Source organism: Dermochelys coriacea, chromosome 8 (assembly GCF_009764565.3).
Source record: "Dermochelys coriacea isolate rDerCor1 chromosome 8, rDerCor1.pri.v4, whole genome shotgun sequence".
Classification (NCBI taxonomy): Eukaryota; Metazoa; Chordata; order Testudines; family Dermochelyidae; genus Dermochelys; species Dermochelys coriacea.
The window spans coordinates 18,125,836-18,146,441 of NC_050075.1; the positions used below are offsets into that span (position 1 = coordinate 18,125,836).

Consider the following 20,606-nt stretch of genomic DNA (forward strand, 5'->3'; position numbering starts at 1 on the left):
AGAGTCTACAGCTTCCAACCAAGATCAGGGCTCCATTATTATGAATCATTATTATTTTTTGCATTGCTGTATCACCTAGGAGCTGTAGTCATGGATCAGGTCCCACTGTGCTAGGTGCTGTACAAACAGAGAACAAATAGACAGTCCCTGCCTGCCCGACAGAGCATATACTAGGCACTGTACTATCACCTAATGAGAGAGAAGAGATTACCATGTAAAGCAAAGGTGGACAAACTACGGCCCACGGGCCACATCCGGCCCATGGGACCATCCTGCCCGGCCCTTGAGCTCCCAGCCGGGGAGGCTACTTCAGGCCCCTCCCTTGCTTACCCCTCCCCTGCAGCCACACCACTGCATGGGCAGTGCTCTGGGCAGCAGGGCTGCGCACTCCTGCAGGGCAGCGCGGCAGCATGTCTGGCTCCAGCGGGGTGGCACGGCTGCCAGACAAGCTGCTCTAAGCGGCATGGTAAGGGGGCCGGGGCCAGGAGATTGGATAAGGGGCAGGTGGTCCCGGGGCAGTCAGGGGATGGAACAGGGGGCAGTTGGATAGAGGGTGTGGTCCCGGGGGCCTGTGGGGATGTGGATGGGGTTGGGGCTCCTCCAAACAGTTTTGCAACCCCGATGTGGCCCTCGGGCCAAAAAGTTTGTCCACCCCTAGTGTAAAGAGACAAGAGAGACACAAGGAGGGAAAGGAAGTGGAAGCACAGAGAGGTGAAAAGACTCTGCTACAATCACAGAGAAATTTAGGATCAGAAGCCATATTTCCCCGCAGCTAGTCCAGACAGGACAGATACTGTGTATGGTGCCTAATACAACTGGACAACTATCCAGACAGGGGCTTCTGTGCCCGATGGAAATCTGAATAGTAAAATAATCCCACTGTGTCCATCTGAATGTGGTGTTTTAAAAAAGAGCAAACTCATTGTTCAGTGTTGTTTACTCAGTAAAGTAAGAGAACATTTATTCAGTTACTCAGGGCAATATATAACCAAAATCAGCTGAATCAATTTGAAAGGTAAAAAATTATATACACCCAAATAATTGTACAACACAGTACTTAATATTATGTGTAATTCATATATCTATCTCACAATGCACACAGACGCAGATCCTGAAGTCTATAGGCTTTATTTAGGCAATGTTCCTATTGAAGTAAATAGGAAAGAATAGATCTCAGTACTAGACCCAGTTTTTCGAACAATGGAAAGGCTAAACTAAGGGGTCAAGGTAAATGGGGATAGCTGACAAGGAGAGGTGTGAAGACCTGATAATAGTGTTGGGGAAGAAATCTGGGCAATGAGAAAGAACAATAAATATTACTTTATAAATTTACATTTTCAGCTAATTTTTAGTGTAAGTATTCAGCTTATGTATACCAGGAAAAATAATTTACATTTTATTTATTTTAGACTGGTGAAACTGTAAATAAAGCCAACAAAACTCAAGAAAAGCATTTTGAAATGAAAACCAAACAAAATTTGAGGACAGAAATATGCTTAATGAGAATTACAGACTTTTGAAGTTGATTTTACCATTAGTTCATGCACAGATCAGGACCCCATCCATTCAGATTCACAGCATAGAATGGTGGTGCCCCAAGTTAAGGAAACTAAATTATCTGCGCTATTATTATGCACTTTTTAAAAGCATAATTTTGATATCAGTTACAAACATCAGAAGATCTGAAAACTAGGATGGCATTATTTCTAATAATCCAGCTGTCTCAGAGAAATCTTATAACATACACATGCCAAAGTACAAACTCAACCATAAATGACTCTGTCTAGACTTGCAACCTCAGCATGTAGAGCACGTAAAAAGCCTCTTAATTCAGAGTCTCAGAGATAATATGCAAGTTAAACCTTCATTAACATTACCCAAGAATATCAAGTGTAATAAGCTTTTAGAAAACAAAAAGCATTTCCCCTGTTTGTCTTCACTTTTTATGAAGCCCTTGTGTCCTGTGCTGCCACTGGTAGCCTGCTAACAATTTAACATCGCTGCTTCAGCTAAAATAATTAGAGTTTATATTTTGCAAATTACAACATGGGATTAATACGAAGCAACAGAAGCCCTGTTCACCAACAGCCTGATCCGGAGCAGAGCTGAATACCCTCAATTCCCATTAACATCAATGGGAGCTGTGGGTCAGCATTTCTCAGGATCAGACTATAAAATGCTCCAGTTTTTCTATTTTTAATTTCCCCATGATAATTTCTCAGTAAGGTTTCAGACCTGGAGACAGGCTCTAGTCAGCTACTTAAATCATACACTGGGAGAACTGCTGTGTACCATAAGGACTATATTTGAAATCTGCAGGAAATCCACTGTAGGGTAGAGTGAAATGCACAATAAAGTATCAATTTAAAATGTCCACCAAGTTAAATCTAAGAGGAGGTTTTGCAAACATGCAGCATTGTTTTTATACAAACATTTTGTAATTTGACAAGTTACTCATATGCTTAAAGTACAGCTACTTCTGCTGCTTATTAGTGTTATTATTTTATTACAGGAGTACCTACAGGGCCCAGACATTGCAGCCCCACTGTACCAGGCACTATGTAAGCACGCATTCTCTACCCTACAGAGTTAAGCATGTGCTTAATTTATAAATATGTGTACTCCCTTTGACTTCACTGGATTGCTCACATGTCAAATTAAGCACAATGTGTAAGTGTTTGCAGGATTGGGGCCTAATTTAATTAGAAGACGCAACAGGGGCATGTACAGACAAACTGATGGGGAGGGCGGTGGAGTAACAGTAATAGGAGTAGGTTTACATGTAGATTTAGGGGTGTACACAATGCACTCTTGCCACTTTTTAATAACCTGTTATTATACACTGGTTGCTTTCTTATATGTAGAATAGATAATGTGTACTAAGGTTTCAGTGAAACATTGACCTGGATACGCATATGTAATTGAAGGGATGGTAGATACGATTATTGGGCACAGACCTGGCAAGGTTGCAGGCCATTTTCATTGCAAGCAGGACATCGGAGATCCCTGTAGGACTCTTTAAATCTGTTAGCCAACATTGAAAACTTGCTTCCATGGCACAGAGAGCAGGGGGCTGAGCCTGATCCGTTACACTGGGAGCAATAGTGCTCAGTGTCTCCTCCCTGAAACAAAAGAATCAAACAAATATCCTTTATTTAACACCAGAAATCTAATTAGTAACACACAAAGTAGCAGAAAACTGTCACCAGAAGAGCCCAATTTAGGGGGAAATTCTCCTCAAATCAGTACAACAGCTCATGGCTTTGATATACTGCTCTCCCTCCTGCTACTTGCTTGGGTCTCTGATCCTTATTCTGTTCTGCCTACAGGGAGCTCTCCAGAGCAGGGACTGGTTTCAGAGTAGCAGCCGTGTTAGTCTGTATTCGCAAAAAGAAAAGGAGTACTTGTGGCACCTTAGAGACTAACAAATTTATTAGAGCATAAGCTTTCGTGAGCTACAGCTCACTTCACTGGATGCATTTGGTGGAAAAAACAGAGGAGAGATTTATATACACACACACAGAGAACATGAAACAATGGGTTTATAATACTCACTGTAAGGAGAGTGATCACTTAAGATAAGCCATCACCAGCAGCGGGGGGGGGGGGGGGGGGGGGGGGGGGGGGAAGGAGGAAAACCTTTCATGGTGACAAGCAAAGTAGGCTAATTCCAGCAGTTAACAAGAATATCAGAGGAACAGTGGGGGGTGGGGTGGGGGGGAGAAATACCATGGGGAAATAGTTTTACTTTGTGTAATGACTCATCCATTCCCAGTCTCTATTCAAGCCTAAGTTAATTGTATCCAGTTTGCAAATTAATTCCAATTCAGCAGTCTCTCCTTGGAGTCTGTTTTTGAAACTTTTTTGTTGAAGGATAGCCACTCTTAGGTCTCTGATCGAGTGACCAGAGAGATTGAAGTGTTCTCCAAGTGGTTTTTGAATGTTATAATTCTTGACCTCTGATTTGTGCCCATTCATTCTTTTACGTAGAGACTGTCCAGTTTGGCCAGTGTACATGGCAGAGGGGCATTGCTGGCACATGATGGCATATATCATATTGGTAGATGCGCAGGTGAACGAGCCTCTGATAGTGTGGCTGATGTGATTAGGCCCTATGATGGTATCCCCTGAATAGATATGTGGACAGAGTTGGCAACGGGCTTTGTTGCAAGGATAGGTTCCTGGGTTAGTGGTTCTGTTGTGTGGTGTGTGGTTGCTGGTGAGTATTTGCTTCAGATTGGGGGGCTGTCTGTAAGCAAGGACTGGCCTGTCTCCCAAGATCTGTGAGAGTGATGGGTCGTCCTTCAGGATAGGTTGTAGATCCTTGATGATGCGTTGGAGAGGTTTTAGTTGGGGGCTGAAGGTGATGGCTAGTGGCATTCTGTTGTTTTCTTTGTTGGGCCTGTCCTGTAGTATGTGACTTCTGGGTACTCTTCTGGCTCTGTCAATCTGTTTCTTCACTTCAGCAGGTGGGTATGGTAGTTGTAGGAATGCATGATAGAGATCTTGTAGGTGTTTGTCTCTGTCTGAGGGGTTGGAGCAAATGCGGTTATATCGTAGAGCTTGGCTATAGACAATGGATCGTGTGGTATGATCTGGATGAAAGCTAGAGGCATGTAGGTAGGAATAGCGGTCAGTAGGTTTCCGATATAGGGTGGTGTTTATGTGACCATCCCTTATTAGCACCGTAGTGTCCAGGAAGTGGATCTCTTGTGTGGACTGGTCCAGGCTGAGGTTGATGGTGGGATGGAAATTGTTGAAATCATGGTGGAATTCCTCAAGAGCTTCTTTTCCATGGGTCCAGATGATGAAGATGTCATCAATGTAGCGCAAGTAGAGTAGGGGCATTAGGGGACGAGAGCTGAGGAAGCGTTGTTCTAAGTCAGCCATAAAAATGTTGGCATACTGTGGGGCCATGCGGGTACCCATCGCAGTGCCGCTGATTTGAAGGTATACATTGTCACCAAATGTGAAATAGTTATGGGTCAGGACAAAGTCACAAAGTTCAGCCACCAGGTTAGCCGTGACAGTATCGGGGATTCTGTTCCTGACGGCTTGTAGTCCATCTTTGTGTGGAATGTTGGTGTAGAGGGCTTCCACATCCCTAGTGGCTAGGATGGTGTTTTTAGGAAGATCACCAATGGACTGTAGTTTCCTCAGGAAGTCAGTGGTGTCTCGAAGATAGCTGGGAGTGCTGGTAACGAAGGGCCTGAGGAGGGAGTCTACATAGCCAGACAATCCTGCTGTCAGGGTGCCAATGCTTGAGATGATGGGGCGTCCAGGATTTCCAGGTTTATGGATCTTGGGTAGCAGATAGAATACCCCAGGTCGGGGTTCTAGGGGTGTGTCTGTGCGGTTTTCTTCTTGTGCTTTTTCAGGGAGTTTCTTGAGCAAATGCTGTAGTTTCTTTTGGTAACTCTCAGTGGGATCAGAGGGTAATGGCTTGTAGAAAGTGGTGTTGGAGAGCTGCCTAGTAGCCTCTTGTTCATACTCCGACCTATTCATGATGACGACAGCACCTCCTTTGTCAGCCTTTTTGATTATGATGTCAGAGTTGTTTCTGAGGCTGTGGATGGCACTGTGTTCTGCACGGCTGAGGTTATGGGGTAAGCGATGCTGCTTTTCCACAATTTCAGGTCGTGCACGTCGGCGGAAGCACTCTATGTAGAAATCCAGGCTGCTGTTTCGACCTTCAAAAGGAGTCCACCCAGAATCCTTCTTTTTGTAGTGTTGGCAGGAAGGTCTCTGTGGGTTAATATGTTGGTCAGAGGTGTGTTGGAAATATTCCTTGAGTCTGAGACGTCGAAAATAGGATTCTAGGTCACCACAGAACTGTATCATGTTCGTGGGGGTGGAGGGGCAAAAGGAGAGGCCCCGAGATAGGACAGATTCTTCTGCTGGGCTAAGAGTATAGTTGGATAGATTAACAATATTGCTGGGTGGGTTACGAGAACCATTGTTGTGGCCCCTTGTGGCATATAGTAGTTTAGATAGCTTAGTGTCTTTTTTCTTTTGTAGAGAAGCAAAGTGTGTTTTGTAAATGACTTGTCTAGTTTTTGTAAAGTCCAGCCACGAGGAAGTTTGTGTGGAAGGTTGGTTCTTTATGAGAGTATCCAGATTTCTCCCCCCCAACCCCACCCCCCACTGTTCCTCTGATATTCTTGTTAACTGCTGGAATTAGCCTACTTTGCTTGTCACCATGAAAGGTTTTCCTCCTTTCCCCCCCCTGCTGCTGGTGATGGCTTATCTTAAGTGATCACTCTCCTTACAGTGTGTATGATAAACCCATTGTTTCATGTTCTCTGTGTGTGTGTATATAAATCTCTCCTCTGTTTTTTCCACCAAATGCATCCGATGAAGTGAAGCTCACGAAAGCTTATGCTCTAATAAATTTGTTAGTCTCTAAGGTGCCACAAGTACTCCTTTTCTTAGAGCAGGGATTGTGTCTTCCCATGTTTATGGGAAATGCCTGGCATATTGTGATGCTACCACAAATAATAATTATGGGCTGTGTGAAATGCAATGAAGTTCAAGCTTCTTTCCTTCTCCCACAAGACTCTACATAGCTCTCCATCTGTTTCTGCTGGTATTTCTCACCACTCCCCTCCCCTCTGTCTCTCCACCAGTGAATCTTGCCTCATCTGTTCTTTCATCTCCTTCTTCTTTCTCTTCCCCCCTCCACACACACCATCATGCCATCTTCCATGTTGCCCTATACACCTGCATCTGCCTCCCCATCTGTGTGTGCCAGGCACTCTCTTTCAAATCCCTCTCAAAATTCCCTGTGTCTGCAGATCCCAGAAATTATTAAGTATCTTGACTCAGAAAAATGCCTTACTGCAAAAAGGCTGTCAAGTTCAGGTATTTGCATCATTCATTGACTTCTATTTTGCATAGCATTACAGAGCAAATGGTGAAATTTGAGAAAGTCCAGACTGGTGTATTTCAACTTATAATAATAATACTAATAGACACCTTCCAGGGCTCTGAGTTTGCACAATATCAAATGCAATCTATCTATTCAAATAGACTGGCCCACAGTTACCCTCCAAAAAGAAATAGTCCTAATCATGGAAACCTCACCTTTTACCATATTCTCTTCATCTCAGATTACCAGAAAAATTGATGGGCTTTGCTGAGCTTCTAAAAGGTTAGAATATTTAAGGTCAACACCTTAAGGCAGCTCCCTTTGTCTGCGTTGAGGGAGCTCCACCTTGAGCTCTTCCACAGATTGCAACTATGAGAGTATCATGTAGGGAAGAAAGTAGCCTCCCAAGTAATGAGATCCCAAACCCATTCAGAGCTTTGGAGGTTAAATGTTGAATTTGGATCCCTAAATTAGGTGACCACATTCAAAAACTGGTCTCCCCTTCCCTGTTTCTAACCAAAACAAGTTCCATGTTACTGTATGTGCTACTGATTTAGGGGGGTCTGCAATTTTGGGTGATGATTTTCAGACACCTTAAGGACGCTCTGGTTTTGAGCACCTGCCCTCTGAAAGTCAAGCCACTTTTAGGTGCCTCAAATTCAGCACCCAAAAACTGAGGCACCTGAATCCCAAAGTCACTTTGGAAAACCTCTGCCTTAAAACTTTCCAGAGAAGGTAGAGCATTCGGTTTCCCTGTACACACATGCATCTGAGCCACAAGCAGATTTTGTGTTTGGAGAATTTCTGTAAGTAAAACTACACCAAGCATAAAAGGTCAGTTACTGATTTGCAAAAGTTGTAATTCTCAGGAGTGTCACTGCACAGCGGCACTACGTTCTGGGAGTCCATTGAGGTCAGACTAATTGGAATGCTGACCAGGAAAGAATGACCTGTGTAAAAAATGGAGGACCTGAATCAGAAATATTTCTGCTGATATTAAAGGACTTCCGCTACAACCTCAGGGCTAGCTCAGCCATGTAGTAATAGTGCTCTGCATGGGGAGATTCAAGGTCAACTCTAAGGCCTGGTCTCTCATTCCATTGGGAGACAGGGACAAAGGGCCTGGTCTAACATCCATAAAAGTCAATGGAAGACCGATTGACTTCACTAGGGAGAAGATTCAGGACAAACTAGCACTACAGAAGTATAGCCCCTATCCCCTGGGTGTCTGGGATGCTTTGCTGTGTAAATAGTGATCTCCCACAGTTGATATAAGAACAACATTGATGCCAATGATTCCAGCTTTCAGCTGAAGTAACTGGTTATCTTGCAGATGGGTGAGCTTTGAAGAGGGGCTGATGTGGGAATTCTTAGGGCCCTGACCAGGCTAGGAGGACACAGCAGGAGTGGAGAGGAAGCATTGCAGCCCATCTTGCTTTACCTGCACATACTGGTTGTCAGCAAGTTGGTTTTCTGCATCTTTCACACACCCATTGATTTGATGACCATCCCTTTCCTTCCCATCTCGGTACATGAAGGACCAGTCATCAGTTCCCTCGTTCTGGATGATTTTTCTCATCAGCTCCTTCTTGTCCATTGGTGTGCGGATGATTTTCAGGTTACTAGTGTAGATGACAATCTTGCCAAAATCTAAAACGGGGGAGGGCTGTAAAAGGGACACATGAGTACCTCAGCTGTACAAAACCATCACACAGTACAAGGCAAACTCTGCTGCCCTGGTAATTTCCAGAGGAATAAGGACCATAATGCTCACTGCAGTTCACCCAATAGGCTTGCTCTGCAGATTTTAAGAAGAGCTCAACACACTGAGTGCACATTGAGTGCTGAGCCCTTGAAAATCTAGCCCTGAACTCCTTTGAAAATCTGGTCCTATGGGCCTGATTCAAAACCCTTTGAAGTCAATGAGAATCTTTCATTGACTTCAGTTGGCATTAGACAAGGCCCTATAAGCCTCATACACAAATTGCATCTTTGGGTACGACAGCATCCTGGAGTCCATCTGTTTGTTTCAGCCCCGAGGGAAGTAAAAATACCCTGGTTTGAAATCAGCAGGGGAGGATTAGGGAGGAAAACCATCTCTGCATTAGGAAATGACCTGCACCCTTTGGCAGTTGAGAAGTTTGCAGAAATTTATCTCCCCATGATTTTTCATATTTCCAAGCGTGTCTTCACTTTCTGATCCTGCCCAGAAATGGAAGTGCCGAATGATGTCAGGAGAGTCTGTAACTTTTGACATTTCCTAACTCAATTTTGAAGATTTAAAAAGATACAAATGAGTAGACAAGAGTTTGGGGCAGTCACCCAAACAAAGGCAAATGTCTTAGAAACTCACCCAGAAATAACTCGAGTCCTAGACAATACTCACTCTCTTAAATGTAAATTCCAATATCCAAGGCTCTGCATGAGCTATTACAGTTTGCATAATGGCTGCCATGTTTGCCTATACAATTGATGCACTGCCAGAATCTAATTCATTATTGAACATCAAAGGTGCTAGAAAAGTGGCATGGTATAGTGGTTAAAGCACAGGTTTTGGCCTCAAAGAGATCCAAGTTCTACCCCAACTTCGTGTGTGACTGTAGCTAAGTCACCTTGGGCCTCATTCTCAGATCTGCTGAGCACCTGTAATGCCCACCGATGTCAAAGTTGATGCCTTCATTGGAGCCAGCAGGTGTGCAACACCTTTGGAAATTGCGTATCAACCTTTCTATGACTCACTATCCCTATTTGTAAATGGGCATAAAAATACTTAATTCCCTCTTGGGGGAAGGAAGGGCTTCATTTATTAATGTTCGTAAAGTGTTTTGAGATCCTTGGATGGAAAAGAAACAAAAGAACTAAATCCAGAGTCTGTTGTATTCTATATCTAACAATGAAGAGAAGGACTAAATAAATGTTCTTGTGTTCCTTGAATTTATATTCTTTTCTACCAATTTTAAAGCTCACGTGGGGGCTGTCAAGCACTTCTAGTAAAGCAGTATGTTTGCGCACTTGGCCCAGTTCCTCTTCTCTCTCTACAAGTACCATGCAGTAACTTCCATATCCTGTTATTTTACACATTGTGTTGACATTATGTGGGCATTGGTGGCAACTAGATCTCTCCCATTCTCTCTCTCTCTCTGTGGTACACAACAGTTTAGTTTCCTTGGGACTGAAATGTTTTAATCTAACTAAAGTCTTTGGGCCTAATGTGGGAGTATTTGGGTTGCTAATGGCTTGTGATTTACAGGAGGTCAGACTAGATGATATAATGGTTCCTTCTGACCTTAAAACCTTAAATAGCTGGTGCAAACTAAGCCTGGGATTTTCAAAGTAACCTAAGAGAGTTTTAGGCATCTAAAGCCTATTGAAATTCACCTCCCTTAGGTTCTTTGGAAAATCCCAGTCTACATACAGTGTCTGGCACTGAAATAGAGCATAAGCTATGTGCTAAGGGTGTGCTACACAGTTGTTAAACTTCACCAAATCTATCAATCATTTGCTAATTAGTTCATACACTGGGACGTGTTTTAAAAAGGGTTTCAATTTAGCCCAGTGTCACCTGCCGTTTGCACGTAGTCACTTGGGCCTGCAATTCGGGTATATAAACACACACCATCATATAAATATTTATATAGTACCTTACCAGAACACTACATTACACACTCAATTTCCCCACTGGAGAGAGGAGGAGGGAGAAAAGGAATTGCACACATAACAGATGTTAGTTACTACTGCAATATGTGCAGACGCAGTGGTGTAGAACCTTACCTATATGGAATGAAATAGAATAACTGGTACATATAACTTCTGTGTGCTAAACCAAAACTACAAAGTTCAATGCAAATTTGTGAAAGCTATTGGCAGTGTGACTTACTATATTACATTTTGATTTGAGACACTTCAGGCTAAGACCCAGATTCCATAGTCTAAAAGTGGACCCATTTTAAAGCCACTTTGCAGCCAGTGTGAAAACCTAGCATGGACATTACTTACCCTGCGATGACTATCACTTGCTTGGTAATCACTGAAGAGTGGAGGGTTACTTGCTAGATTGTACTTGGTACCGTCTTTGAATACACTGATCCTTTGGGCAGTCAGTTTGACTGATGAATAAAACCTGGATTCTGGTGCCTCTCCAGCCCTGTTGAAATGGTCCCCTGACTCAAAGCTGTGGTGGAGAAAACGGTGAGTGGATTCTTCCTCTGGAGGCTTCAGTTCCTGGCCATCTTCATAGACCTGCTTTAACACCCGGCCGCTGTATGCCGAAGAGATTTTGAACCTCACTTTGCGGGGTCTTGCCTCATACCTCTGGCTTAGTTTCTTCTGAACCTCATCCATTGATATGGATTTCATGCAGTGTCTCCCAGAAATCAACTCAGCAAGGAGATCTTTGGGTTTACAAGAAAAGCCTCTTTATTTTCTCCCAACTGTGCAATGTATAATTCAGGGTTCCTATTAGGTCCTCTTGTGTTACAGTCAAGCTGACACCACTGTATTAAATATTGATGGATGCTTATGAAATGGAATGTAATTGTGGTGGTGAAATATAAGGTAAGTTTCACTGAGCTCCCCTGAATGATGGATGAGCCGGTGTACAAACGCAAACAGGCGTTAACTTTGGAAGGGTGAAATTAAACTGGAACACACCTCACTCAGTCTATAGCCATGGGAACTCTCTCTCTGTGTATTGTGATCAGAATCACCCAAATATACCATACGGGCAGCTTTTAGTAGTTTTCTGAAAAGACTGAAAGTTATGAGGACAAGTTCTTAGGAAAAGCAATCCATCTACTCAAATAGCATATGTAAATAGTTCTCCCCATTCCTCCTCTGAAACGCTAGGAGTAAAAAGCTCTATTTCATTTTAATCCAAATGTGTTTTTCTACAGTTTGGTGGAGATCTAATTAAGATTGTCTCTTTCTTTAGCTTTAAATCCCTATTTGTAATTCTCACTGGCTTGCTGGGCCTTTTAACCATTCTGGTTTTGCTAGTCTATTTTTAAAGGCAAACTCCTGCTACATAGGACTTCAGATACCTCCCCCCACCACAAGAAACCCAGGAGCCCTGATTCTCCACTGTCCTGCACCTTGTGTAGTCATTTATGCCTGTACAGTGGGTCTGATTTGGTGCACTCACTTTACACTACACAAGGTGCAAGGCATTGGAGGATCAGGCCCAAGATCATCACTGCCTGAATTCTTTTCTTCACTTCAGAAAAACAGCAATTGCTACAGCTGTTATGCAGATATTTTTTTTCAATGGCTGTTCAAACTGCAAGGCACTGGTAACTGTAGCAAATATCTACATTATCTGATATGAGTCCTAGTTTATTCTCCTACTGAAGCACCTTTAATGTCCTGACATTCACAATGCCCCCCCATCCATATTGCAGCTAGCAGCTCCTCATGTCTCTTGCCTTTCAATACTAAGGCACTGTCAAGGATCTCGGCCTATGTCTTAGTGGCATGCACTTTGCTGCTCTGGTAAAGTAGGTATTAGGCCTTACTGTTCCCATTCCCAGCTGTGCATTTCGGGCTTTTCTTTCATGTCCAGGGAAATGTACGCTAAGTAGCATAATGCATCAGCAGAATAACTGTCACCTGGCATTTAAAGATCCTATAAAAATCTACTTTCATGATGTACATGGAGCAATAGCTGCAATCTCTGCCTTTTTGCTTAGAATCCCTGATATTACAGTAAAATGTCTTCATAATTAAATGTGATTTCATTGAGTAGTGCTTAAACTAAACTTTCTGTCTGCATCCTTCCCAGACTATCTCATATGGCTGAAAAATAGAGGTTTTTAAAGCAACATGTTCTCAATAGGTTCATTATATTATATTATCATGACTACTTTATGAAACATTAGGAAGACAACTCAGGGGCCTATGTATTAATGAATTACTAAGCATTCAAATGGTGCCTGGAGGAAAATTTGTGCAGTAGAGACCTCCTAAAAATATAGCCCTGATGTATAGAAAGTGTATTCCTTTTTGACAAGTGCTGTTCTAGTGAGTTCCTTTGCACTTCTGGAGCCCTGCAATAAGCAAATATCACCTTCACTACAGGTTTAAATGGCATGTATTCTGCCCACCGAATGTATGCATAAGAACATAAGAACGGCCATACTGGGTCAGGCCAAAGGTCCATCAAGCCCAGTATCCTGTCCTCTGACAGTGGCCAATGACAGGTGCCCCAAAGGGAATGAACAGGCAGGTTGTCATAAAGTGATATGTCACCCAATCCCAGCTTCTGGCAAACAGAGGCTAGGAACACCATTCCTGCCCATCCTGGCTAATAGCCATTGAGGGACCTATCTTCCATGAATCTATCTAGCTCCCTTTTGAACCCCATTATAGTCTTGGCCTTCACAACGCTCTCTGGCAAGGAGTTTGAGAGATTGACAGTGTGTTGCATGAAAAAATACTTTCTTCTGTTTGTTTTAAACCTGCTGCCTATTAATTTCATTTTGTCGCCCCTTGTTCTTGTATTATGAGAAGGAGTAAATAATAATTCCTTATTTACTTTCTCTATACCATTCATGATTTTATAGACCTCTATCATATCCCACCTTAGTCGTCTCTTTTCCAAGCTGAAAAGTCCCAGTCTTATTAATCTCTCCTCATACGGAAGCTGTTCCACACCCCTAATCATTTTTGTTGCCCTTTTCTGAATCTTTTCCAATTCCGATTTTTTTTTTGAGATGGGGTGACCACATCTGCATGCAATATTCAAGGTGTGGGCGTACCATGGATTTATATTTAGGTAATATGATATTTTCTATCTTATTATCTATCCCTTTCTTGATGATTCCCAACATTCTGTCACCCAAAAAAAAATGGCTCAGGTTTGGGAATATCCCTTACATCCTTGACAGTGAAGACCGACGCAAAGAATTCATGTAGTTTCTCCACAATGGCCTTATCTTCTTTGAGTGCTCCTCTAGCATCTCGATCATCCAGTGGCCCCACTGGTTGTTTAGCAGGCTTTCTGCTTCTGATGTATTTAAAAAAAAATTGCTACTAGTTTTGAAGTCTTTGGCTAGCTGTTCTTCAAATTCTTTTTTGGTCATACACCCCGTCCATTTCAAAAACACACCAAAAAGATTGTAATATTCACCTTCATCCCAACCTTCTACTTCACACAAAATTCAAAATCCAACCTCTCTGCCCAGAATGAATGTGCTTTGTAATCCTGCAGCTCAGATCCTAGTGCATTTCTATTTCAAATTAGATATCGCCACCTGTGTTTAAAATACATATCATATAAACTGAGCCTCAGTATTGTTTATTTCTTTATACACAAAGACCAACTTACATTAATTAGATATGAATCTTACTTTACAAAGACACTTTAGTCTAATGATTATTATTTTAGATTAAGAGAACAGGAAACAAAAGTAAAGAATCCATGACACAGTGCAGTGTGACCATCCCTTCTGTAACAATCTGAACATAAAATGGTTGCTGATAAACTTCATAGTCATTTATAGGTGCTGTCTGATTCATGACAGAGTCATCATTATTGTCTAGCTAAATACACCACACATTCATTTTGGCCTATTATTTTAGGAATGGAATTATAACCTCATCCTCTCCATTACTACAGTTGTTCTCAAAAACCCCAATGAGGATCAGGGCCCTGTTGCACTGGGCATTTTATCCTATGCATAGGGGGTGCTCTGCAGAAAGGCCTAAGGATGGTTATGGAAGAATAGACAAATGCGGTATCTAGGCTTGCATCACTGGCTCAGCAGAGGGGATAAAGGGTAATGTGATAAGAGACTAGGTCAGATATGTAGGAAGCAGCAAAGCTAGCTAGGAGCTTGAAAGCAGGAACAAGGACGTTTAACTTGCTGCAGTGAGGAAGGGGGGACTAAAAGTGTACAGATCAGGATGTGCTCTGGAAGCTAATTTTAGCAGTCAGATGTCTGATGGATTGAAGGTCAGGAGGCTAGTGGGGGCATTGGGGAGGCCCGAAAGGAAAAGTTTAGAGTAACTGAGATAGAAGACACCATTTCAAGGTGTACACAAGAGTTTTAGCTGTCAGGCTCAAGAGGAAAGGTTGAATCTTTGAAATATGGAGAAAAAATGTCAATGTTTGGGTATAACCTGGATGTGTGCGGAGAAGGAAAGGAAGGAGTCAATGATTGGTTATGAGGCTGAAGGATAGGGAGGATAGGGTATTAACAGTGGCAGAGAATGCATGAAATGCAAATGCATTGGGAAGAAATAGAAGTTTTAGCCACAGGAAGTTTAAATCATCAGTGGAGGAGGAGATATAAGAGAAGGAGAGAGATTCCTCTACTCTTAGCTTCCCCTCCGGGTTCCTCTGCAGTAGGGGACAATCCATCCTAAGTTAGGGAAAGGTGTTTATTCAGAGAGGTGAAATTCACCCCTTAAGGGTATAATTGGGACATACAGTAGCAAACACAAGAACCACCAGTGGATAACTTTTCCAAATGCACACAAGTGACTTTCAATGAGATTTTAGCTCCTAAGTCACTTAGGTGCTTTTGAAAATTTTCCTTGAGCACTTTTGAAAACTCTACCCACTGTGCATATTTTAATACCCCACACTTAGATTTCAAACGCAATTCATTGTTCATACATCATAAGAAATTTATTATTATTGCCCTATGTGGACTTTGGATACTTTGCTGAGCAAATTGGGTGCATTTTCCTTTTATCAACTTTTTATTGTATTTGCTCTGTGTATTTAAGAACCTTCTAACAGTTAGGGTTTGAATTCTCAGAACTGGCCTTTTCAAATCACTCAGTGCATTATTCCATTTTATTCCTAGGATAATGTGATTCCAGCAAGTGGTGTCACAATGGAGATGAGCAAATTTGGGATACTTTTAGTTTTGCACAATCAAAATGATGGTGATTTGTCTGGATCTGGGTCCCATTTTACCTAAAATTTCCAAGTTTGAAGGATGGAGGGTTGAATAAATGACTCTGCTTTTTGCCCATCTCTAGCCCTAGATACCGTATACTTAGCATTCTCCCCAAACTCCAGGACTTTTTCACCATCACCACCTTTGCCACTATGCCTGGTGGATACTAACCAACTTTCTAAGAGGCTATTCTCTGCAGTCACGAAATTTTAAAGCATCTAATCTATACCTCTTTCTGAATCCTTACCCTGTGAAAAGAAAATTTCCCAGTATTTCTGATCCCACAGGGATGAAGACAAGCATTCAAGAAGAAACTTACTTCCATTTTAAAGACAGCTACTGGAAAAATTTGACATCCTTAAACTGACCCCACTATTCAGCCCAGGATGGCTGGCCTGTTGAGCCTGTGGACTATCAGATTTCACCATGTCATTGTTCGGACACTCAGTGAATCAGAAACAGGAAAAGGTGATTTGTCTTTCAAACAGGATGAGACAATTTGAAGCTAATTTCACTGAAGATATTATACTGATTACAGGAATTTTGTATTATCTCATAATACCAGAGCATGTACTTAGGAAATGACTCACCTCAGACTTCCCTATACCCACCTGCCCGAGGAAGGCATAAGTGCAGCAGATGTCCAGGAGCCATCTTCTCTGCCAAGGAAGGGGGTCTCCCATTATTATAGATGGGCTCAGACTTGAACCAGAAATCCAGCACATGTGCCAAAATGCTATACCAAGGAGAGTCATTTCCTAAACACAGGTTTCAGAGTGGTAGCTGTGTAAGTCTGTATCAGCAAAAACAATGAGGAGACCTTGTGGCACCGAAGTGCCACAAGGACTCCTCGTTGTTTTTCCTAAACACAGTATGATTCAGCATATTACACCTCTGTTTGGCACCAAGGAAAACCCTGTAAAATGTTTTCCCATTTCAGGTTAACCCAACATATCAACATATGACAAATAAATTTGTTAGTCTCTAAGGTGCCACAAGTACTCCTTTTCTTCTTCCAACAGACATCGTTCTGCATTTTTTAGTAGTAGTTGAAGAAGCAAAATGTTCACTCTGGCTCTGGTTCTGCTTCCATTAGTCAATGGGAGCATTGTCATTGATTTAATGGGCCAGATTTTACTCATGCTGAGTAGTATTACTCTGCATATATTTATATTGAAGAAAATGAGCCAACTGGCAGAGTACAGGACTCCTCTAAATAAGGGTGGGCAACATTTGGCCCAAAGAGAGAAGGATTAGACCCTTTTTAGCTAAAGTAAAATGAACCAGAAGAAATTTGGATATTCATTACTAATTTCAGCAAACCTCAAACTGAGCCTGAACTCCACCACATGGTCCAGGAATGAGGCCCCATCAGACTAGATAGGTGAAACAATATACACAATTTGTACACAATGTATCACAACTCAGACATCCTCCTAGTGCAATGAGATTGTGATGTTTACAGAACAAGTGCTGAACCTAAATCGTAATGTTAAGTTGGGGTTTTTCCTACCTAAATACAGCTGCTTTGAGTGGACTAGGTCATCCTCTTAAAGCATTTGCCCAGTGCTAGATTAGAAAGAAGAGATGATAGATCAACTTTGCTTCTTTGGATAAGCTAATAGAATGCTGAATATAATCACTAACCCCACCAAGGCACACTTTGCTGTAGCCACATAAAAATCACCTTTTACATGTAGATAAACCTTTCATCCAAATACGCTCCCCAAATAATATAGTATCAGTGAAATGCAGCCACTTCTGCACTAGGAAGGAGGTACGAAACAGTGCAAAGTACTGTGCAGAAGTGTGCACGTAGAGGACATTTAGGCTAAGAACATCACTGCAAGCTTTACCCTTACACAGAGTGTCATGGGACCTTTAAATGTTCACAGATCAGATAGATGATAGCAAATAATTTATTCAAAAATTATTATTAGGCTTTATTACTTCTATTAAAGTAGCAACCAAGATCTGCATCCCTTTGTGCTTGGTGTTTTACAGAGTCAAGGGGTATGTCTATGTTTAACTCAAAGGTGTGATTGCAGCATATGTAGACATGCCTGAGCTACATTTGATCTAACTAGCTCAAACAACAATGGCACCGAAGCATGGCAACTTGACCTAACAGCTGGAGTACATACCCAGGCTTCCAGGTCTGGTTTTATAGCCCATGCCCCTTGCTGTTTCTACTTCCTGCCTGGATAATTCCTTACATCTTGGAATGAGTTATCCCATGTGAATACTTATACCTTCAACGGCTGGCGTCCCTGAATAGTCTCTTAATATTCTGTTGGTTCCACAAACATTCCTGCCAGTGAACCTATTTGTTATCATTAACGGAGAGGGAGCACAAAAGCTGTGTGAACTGGGTTGACGTGAATTGACACTGGTAAACCACATGCCAGCTCTGACCAAGGCTTATCTTTGCTTGCTCATTGCCGTTGTTATGCATGTACAACGAGGGAACTGCAAGATGCTACCTGAAATCAAAGGGAGTTGAGGGTACTCAGCAGCTGGCAGAATCAACCCCCTGATGAAAGACTCCAGTTCCATCCGCAGAAACTGAAGGTATCTCTGGTGAAAGTGAAACCCATTATGGTCTGAGAGGTCATGCTCATGACACCAGAGAAGAAAAAAAAAACCACATTTGCAACTACAGCACATAGACTTAAAGCCACTAAGAAATAGAAATCAGTGAAAATTACTTCAAAGTGGCAAGAAACCTAACTCATAAAACACATCAGAGCTAGTTAAACAAGTCAGAGAGATGAAGTGTTGGGTCCTATTTGAGTGTTTCTGAGAACATGTAAATTCCTTTAGTGTACACAAGGAGGAGCAAGGGAAGGGAAATGTAAACTGCTTCAGAGTTCAGCAATGACCTGCATACAAGCATAGGGAGAATGCTGTCAGCTGGCTAGCAAGAGGAAATTCTGATATTCTTTTTCTTTAAAATAAATGCCTCTAAAAGAGACCTACTTTTCCCTCAGCGTGAGAGTGGGCATCTGTGAAAAACAAAATAAGCTCCATCCTTTGCAAACTGCTCTGTTTGTGTGTGAACTGAATGCACACTCCTGGGCTTTGATTGACCCTCCAGCATGATGGACCCTCTCCACCCACCTGAGTAACTCTCTACTTTTTCGATTTCTCTCCCCCCTGAACTCCTGATTCCAATAGCCTGGGGCAGCTGATTAGAGCAGACAAATAAATCATGTTTCTGCTGCTCACTCAGCCATGCTACAAAACCTTGCCTTCCCTTTGTGTGCCTTCAAGCTTAATCTTAATTTTGTTCTCACAATTTAGTTTTTACGCAGTCTTCAATCAGGGAGGTGGACATCGAAGGGTATGTCTACCTTGCTATCAGAGGTGTCGTTGCAGCTCAGATAGGCATACCCACATTAGCTTTAATCTAGCTTGATATATTTAGCTATTCTATCCAATAGCAATGAAGCTGTGGTGGCACAGGCTTCGGTGTGGGCTGTACAAGGGAACTCTGGGTAGGTGGCTGAAGCTGGCATCACCACATGTACACTACTATTTTTAGCCATGCCAGCTAGATGAAAGGTAGCACAGATTGGCCTACAATCACACCTCCGATTGCACCATAGACATATCCTGAGTGACATCAATTGTGCTGGCATGTTACTGCAGCCACAATAACAGGCGTCAGGCTGAGGCCTGCTTTCAAAATCAGATACTCCAATCTTTCATTTTCTCGGTGGCATGCTCCACTATGAGTAAATTGTGCTAGCAGAACTGGTTGTTATCAAGGTTCTAGGGCAGTTTCCCTTACCAGCATAGACATCGATTTTTTCTAAGGACCAAGCCATGATAGAGCCTAGCATTTAAATAGCATGGGTTTAGGGCATGATTATAACATGATGTCCAGAAAATGTAACCTGTCTATGCCTGTCAGGGAAACAATGTTACAATTTTGCCAAATACAGTATATTTTTCAACCATGTGAACATCTCTCTCGGTCTCTATTCCATCTTTATTTATTAGACTGATATGAGATCATTTGTATCTAATTCTCCAAGTCTCCCTAAATTGTAAGGATTAACTGTTGGAAAACTGAACTCAGATTGGTTTCAGAGTAGCAGCTGTGTTAGTCTGTATCTGCAAAAAGAAAAGGAGTACTTGTGGCACCTTAGAGACTAACCAATTTATTTGAGCATAAGCTTTCGTGAGCTACAGCATCCGATGCATCCGATGAAGTGAGCTGTAGCTCACGAAAGCTTATGCTCAAATAAATTGGTTAGTCTCTAAGGTGCCACAAGTCCTCCTGTTCTTTTTGTGAACTCAGACTCTGTCACTCTAAATAACAGTAACAGGTTAAAAGAAACACTTAGGAACAGATTGCTGAGTCTCTGGTCTCTTAATGCAGTGGAATAAGGATACATATGAGTTAGTTTAACTCCCATTATACTATAAACTGTACCCCAGTGCTGAGTTAGGGGGCTTTACCCCATTACAACCTTCCCACTCAGAGCTTTTCCACCATGTAGTCAGGAACTGTAGTTTTCCAATTAGTCAACTTTTAAAAACATGCTTCCTTCAGTGACCAATCTTCCATTTTAGATAGAAGCCTTGGCCATTAATATAAGAATTGTTGGCTCCTGTTGGCTAGAAACACCTGGGAACCATAAACAGTGATATATTGTTGCAAATAATGCTCTTATTTGCATCTGTGTTTAATTAGGTAACTGAAGTCTGTGGTCAGACCTGTGCAAACAATTGCTGAGGAGAGCTGAGACCAGCTTGCAGGAGCTGGTTAGACAGCTGCTCGTGTTTGTTGCTTCTTGCAAACCTGTTCTTTTCTTAATAAAGGTTAT

General features: G+C 42.1%; 1 protein-coding gene across 3 annotated transcripts in view; it reads right to left on the reverse strand.

Moving 5' to 3' along the window:
• GRXCR2 (glutaredoxin and cysteine rich domain containing 2) overlaps positions 1-20,606 on the reverse strand; it is a 32,602-nt gene that overhangs the window by 4,829 nt on the left and 7,167 nt on the right. For 2 of the 3 annotated variants that reach the window (XM_038412535.2, XM_043520107.1), the window contains 3 exons: positions 10,865-11,259; positions 8,310-8,534; positions 971-3,122 (listed from right to left, as the gene is read on the reverse strand). In XM_038412535.2, coding sequence (XP_038268463.1) covers positions 2,943-3,122; positions 8,310-8,534; positions 10,865-11,224 — 765 coding nt within the window. In that variant the 5' untranslated portion in view covers positions 11,225-11,259 and the 3' untranslated portion in view covers positions 971-2,942. Of the gene's footprint in view, positions 1-970; positions 3,123-8,309; positions 8,535-10,864; positions 12,669-20,606 lie in introns of those variants that run through there. The other variant, XR_006283088.1, reaches the window with a different exon arrangement.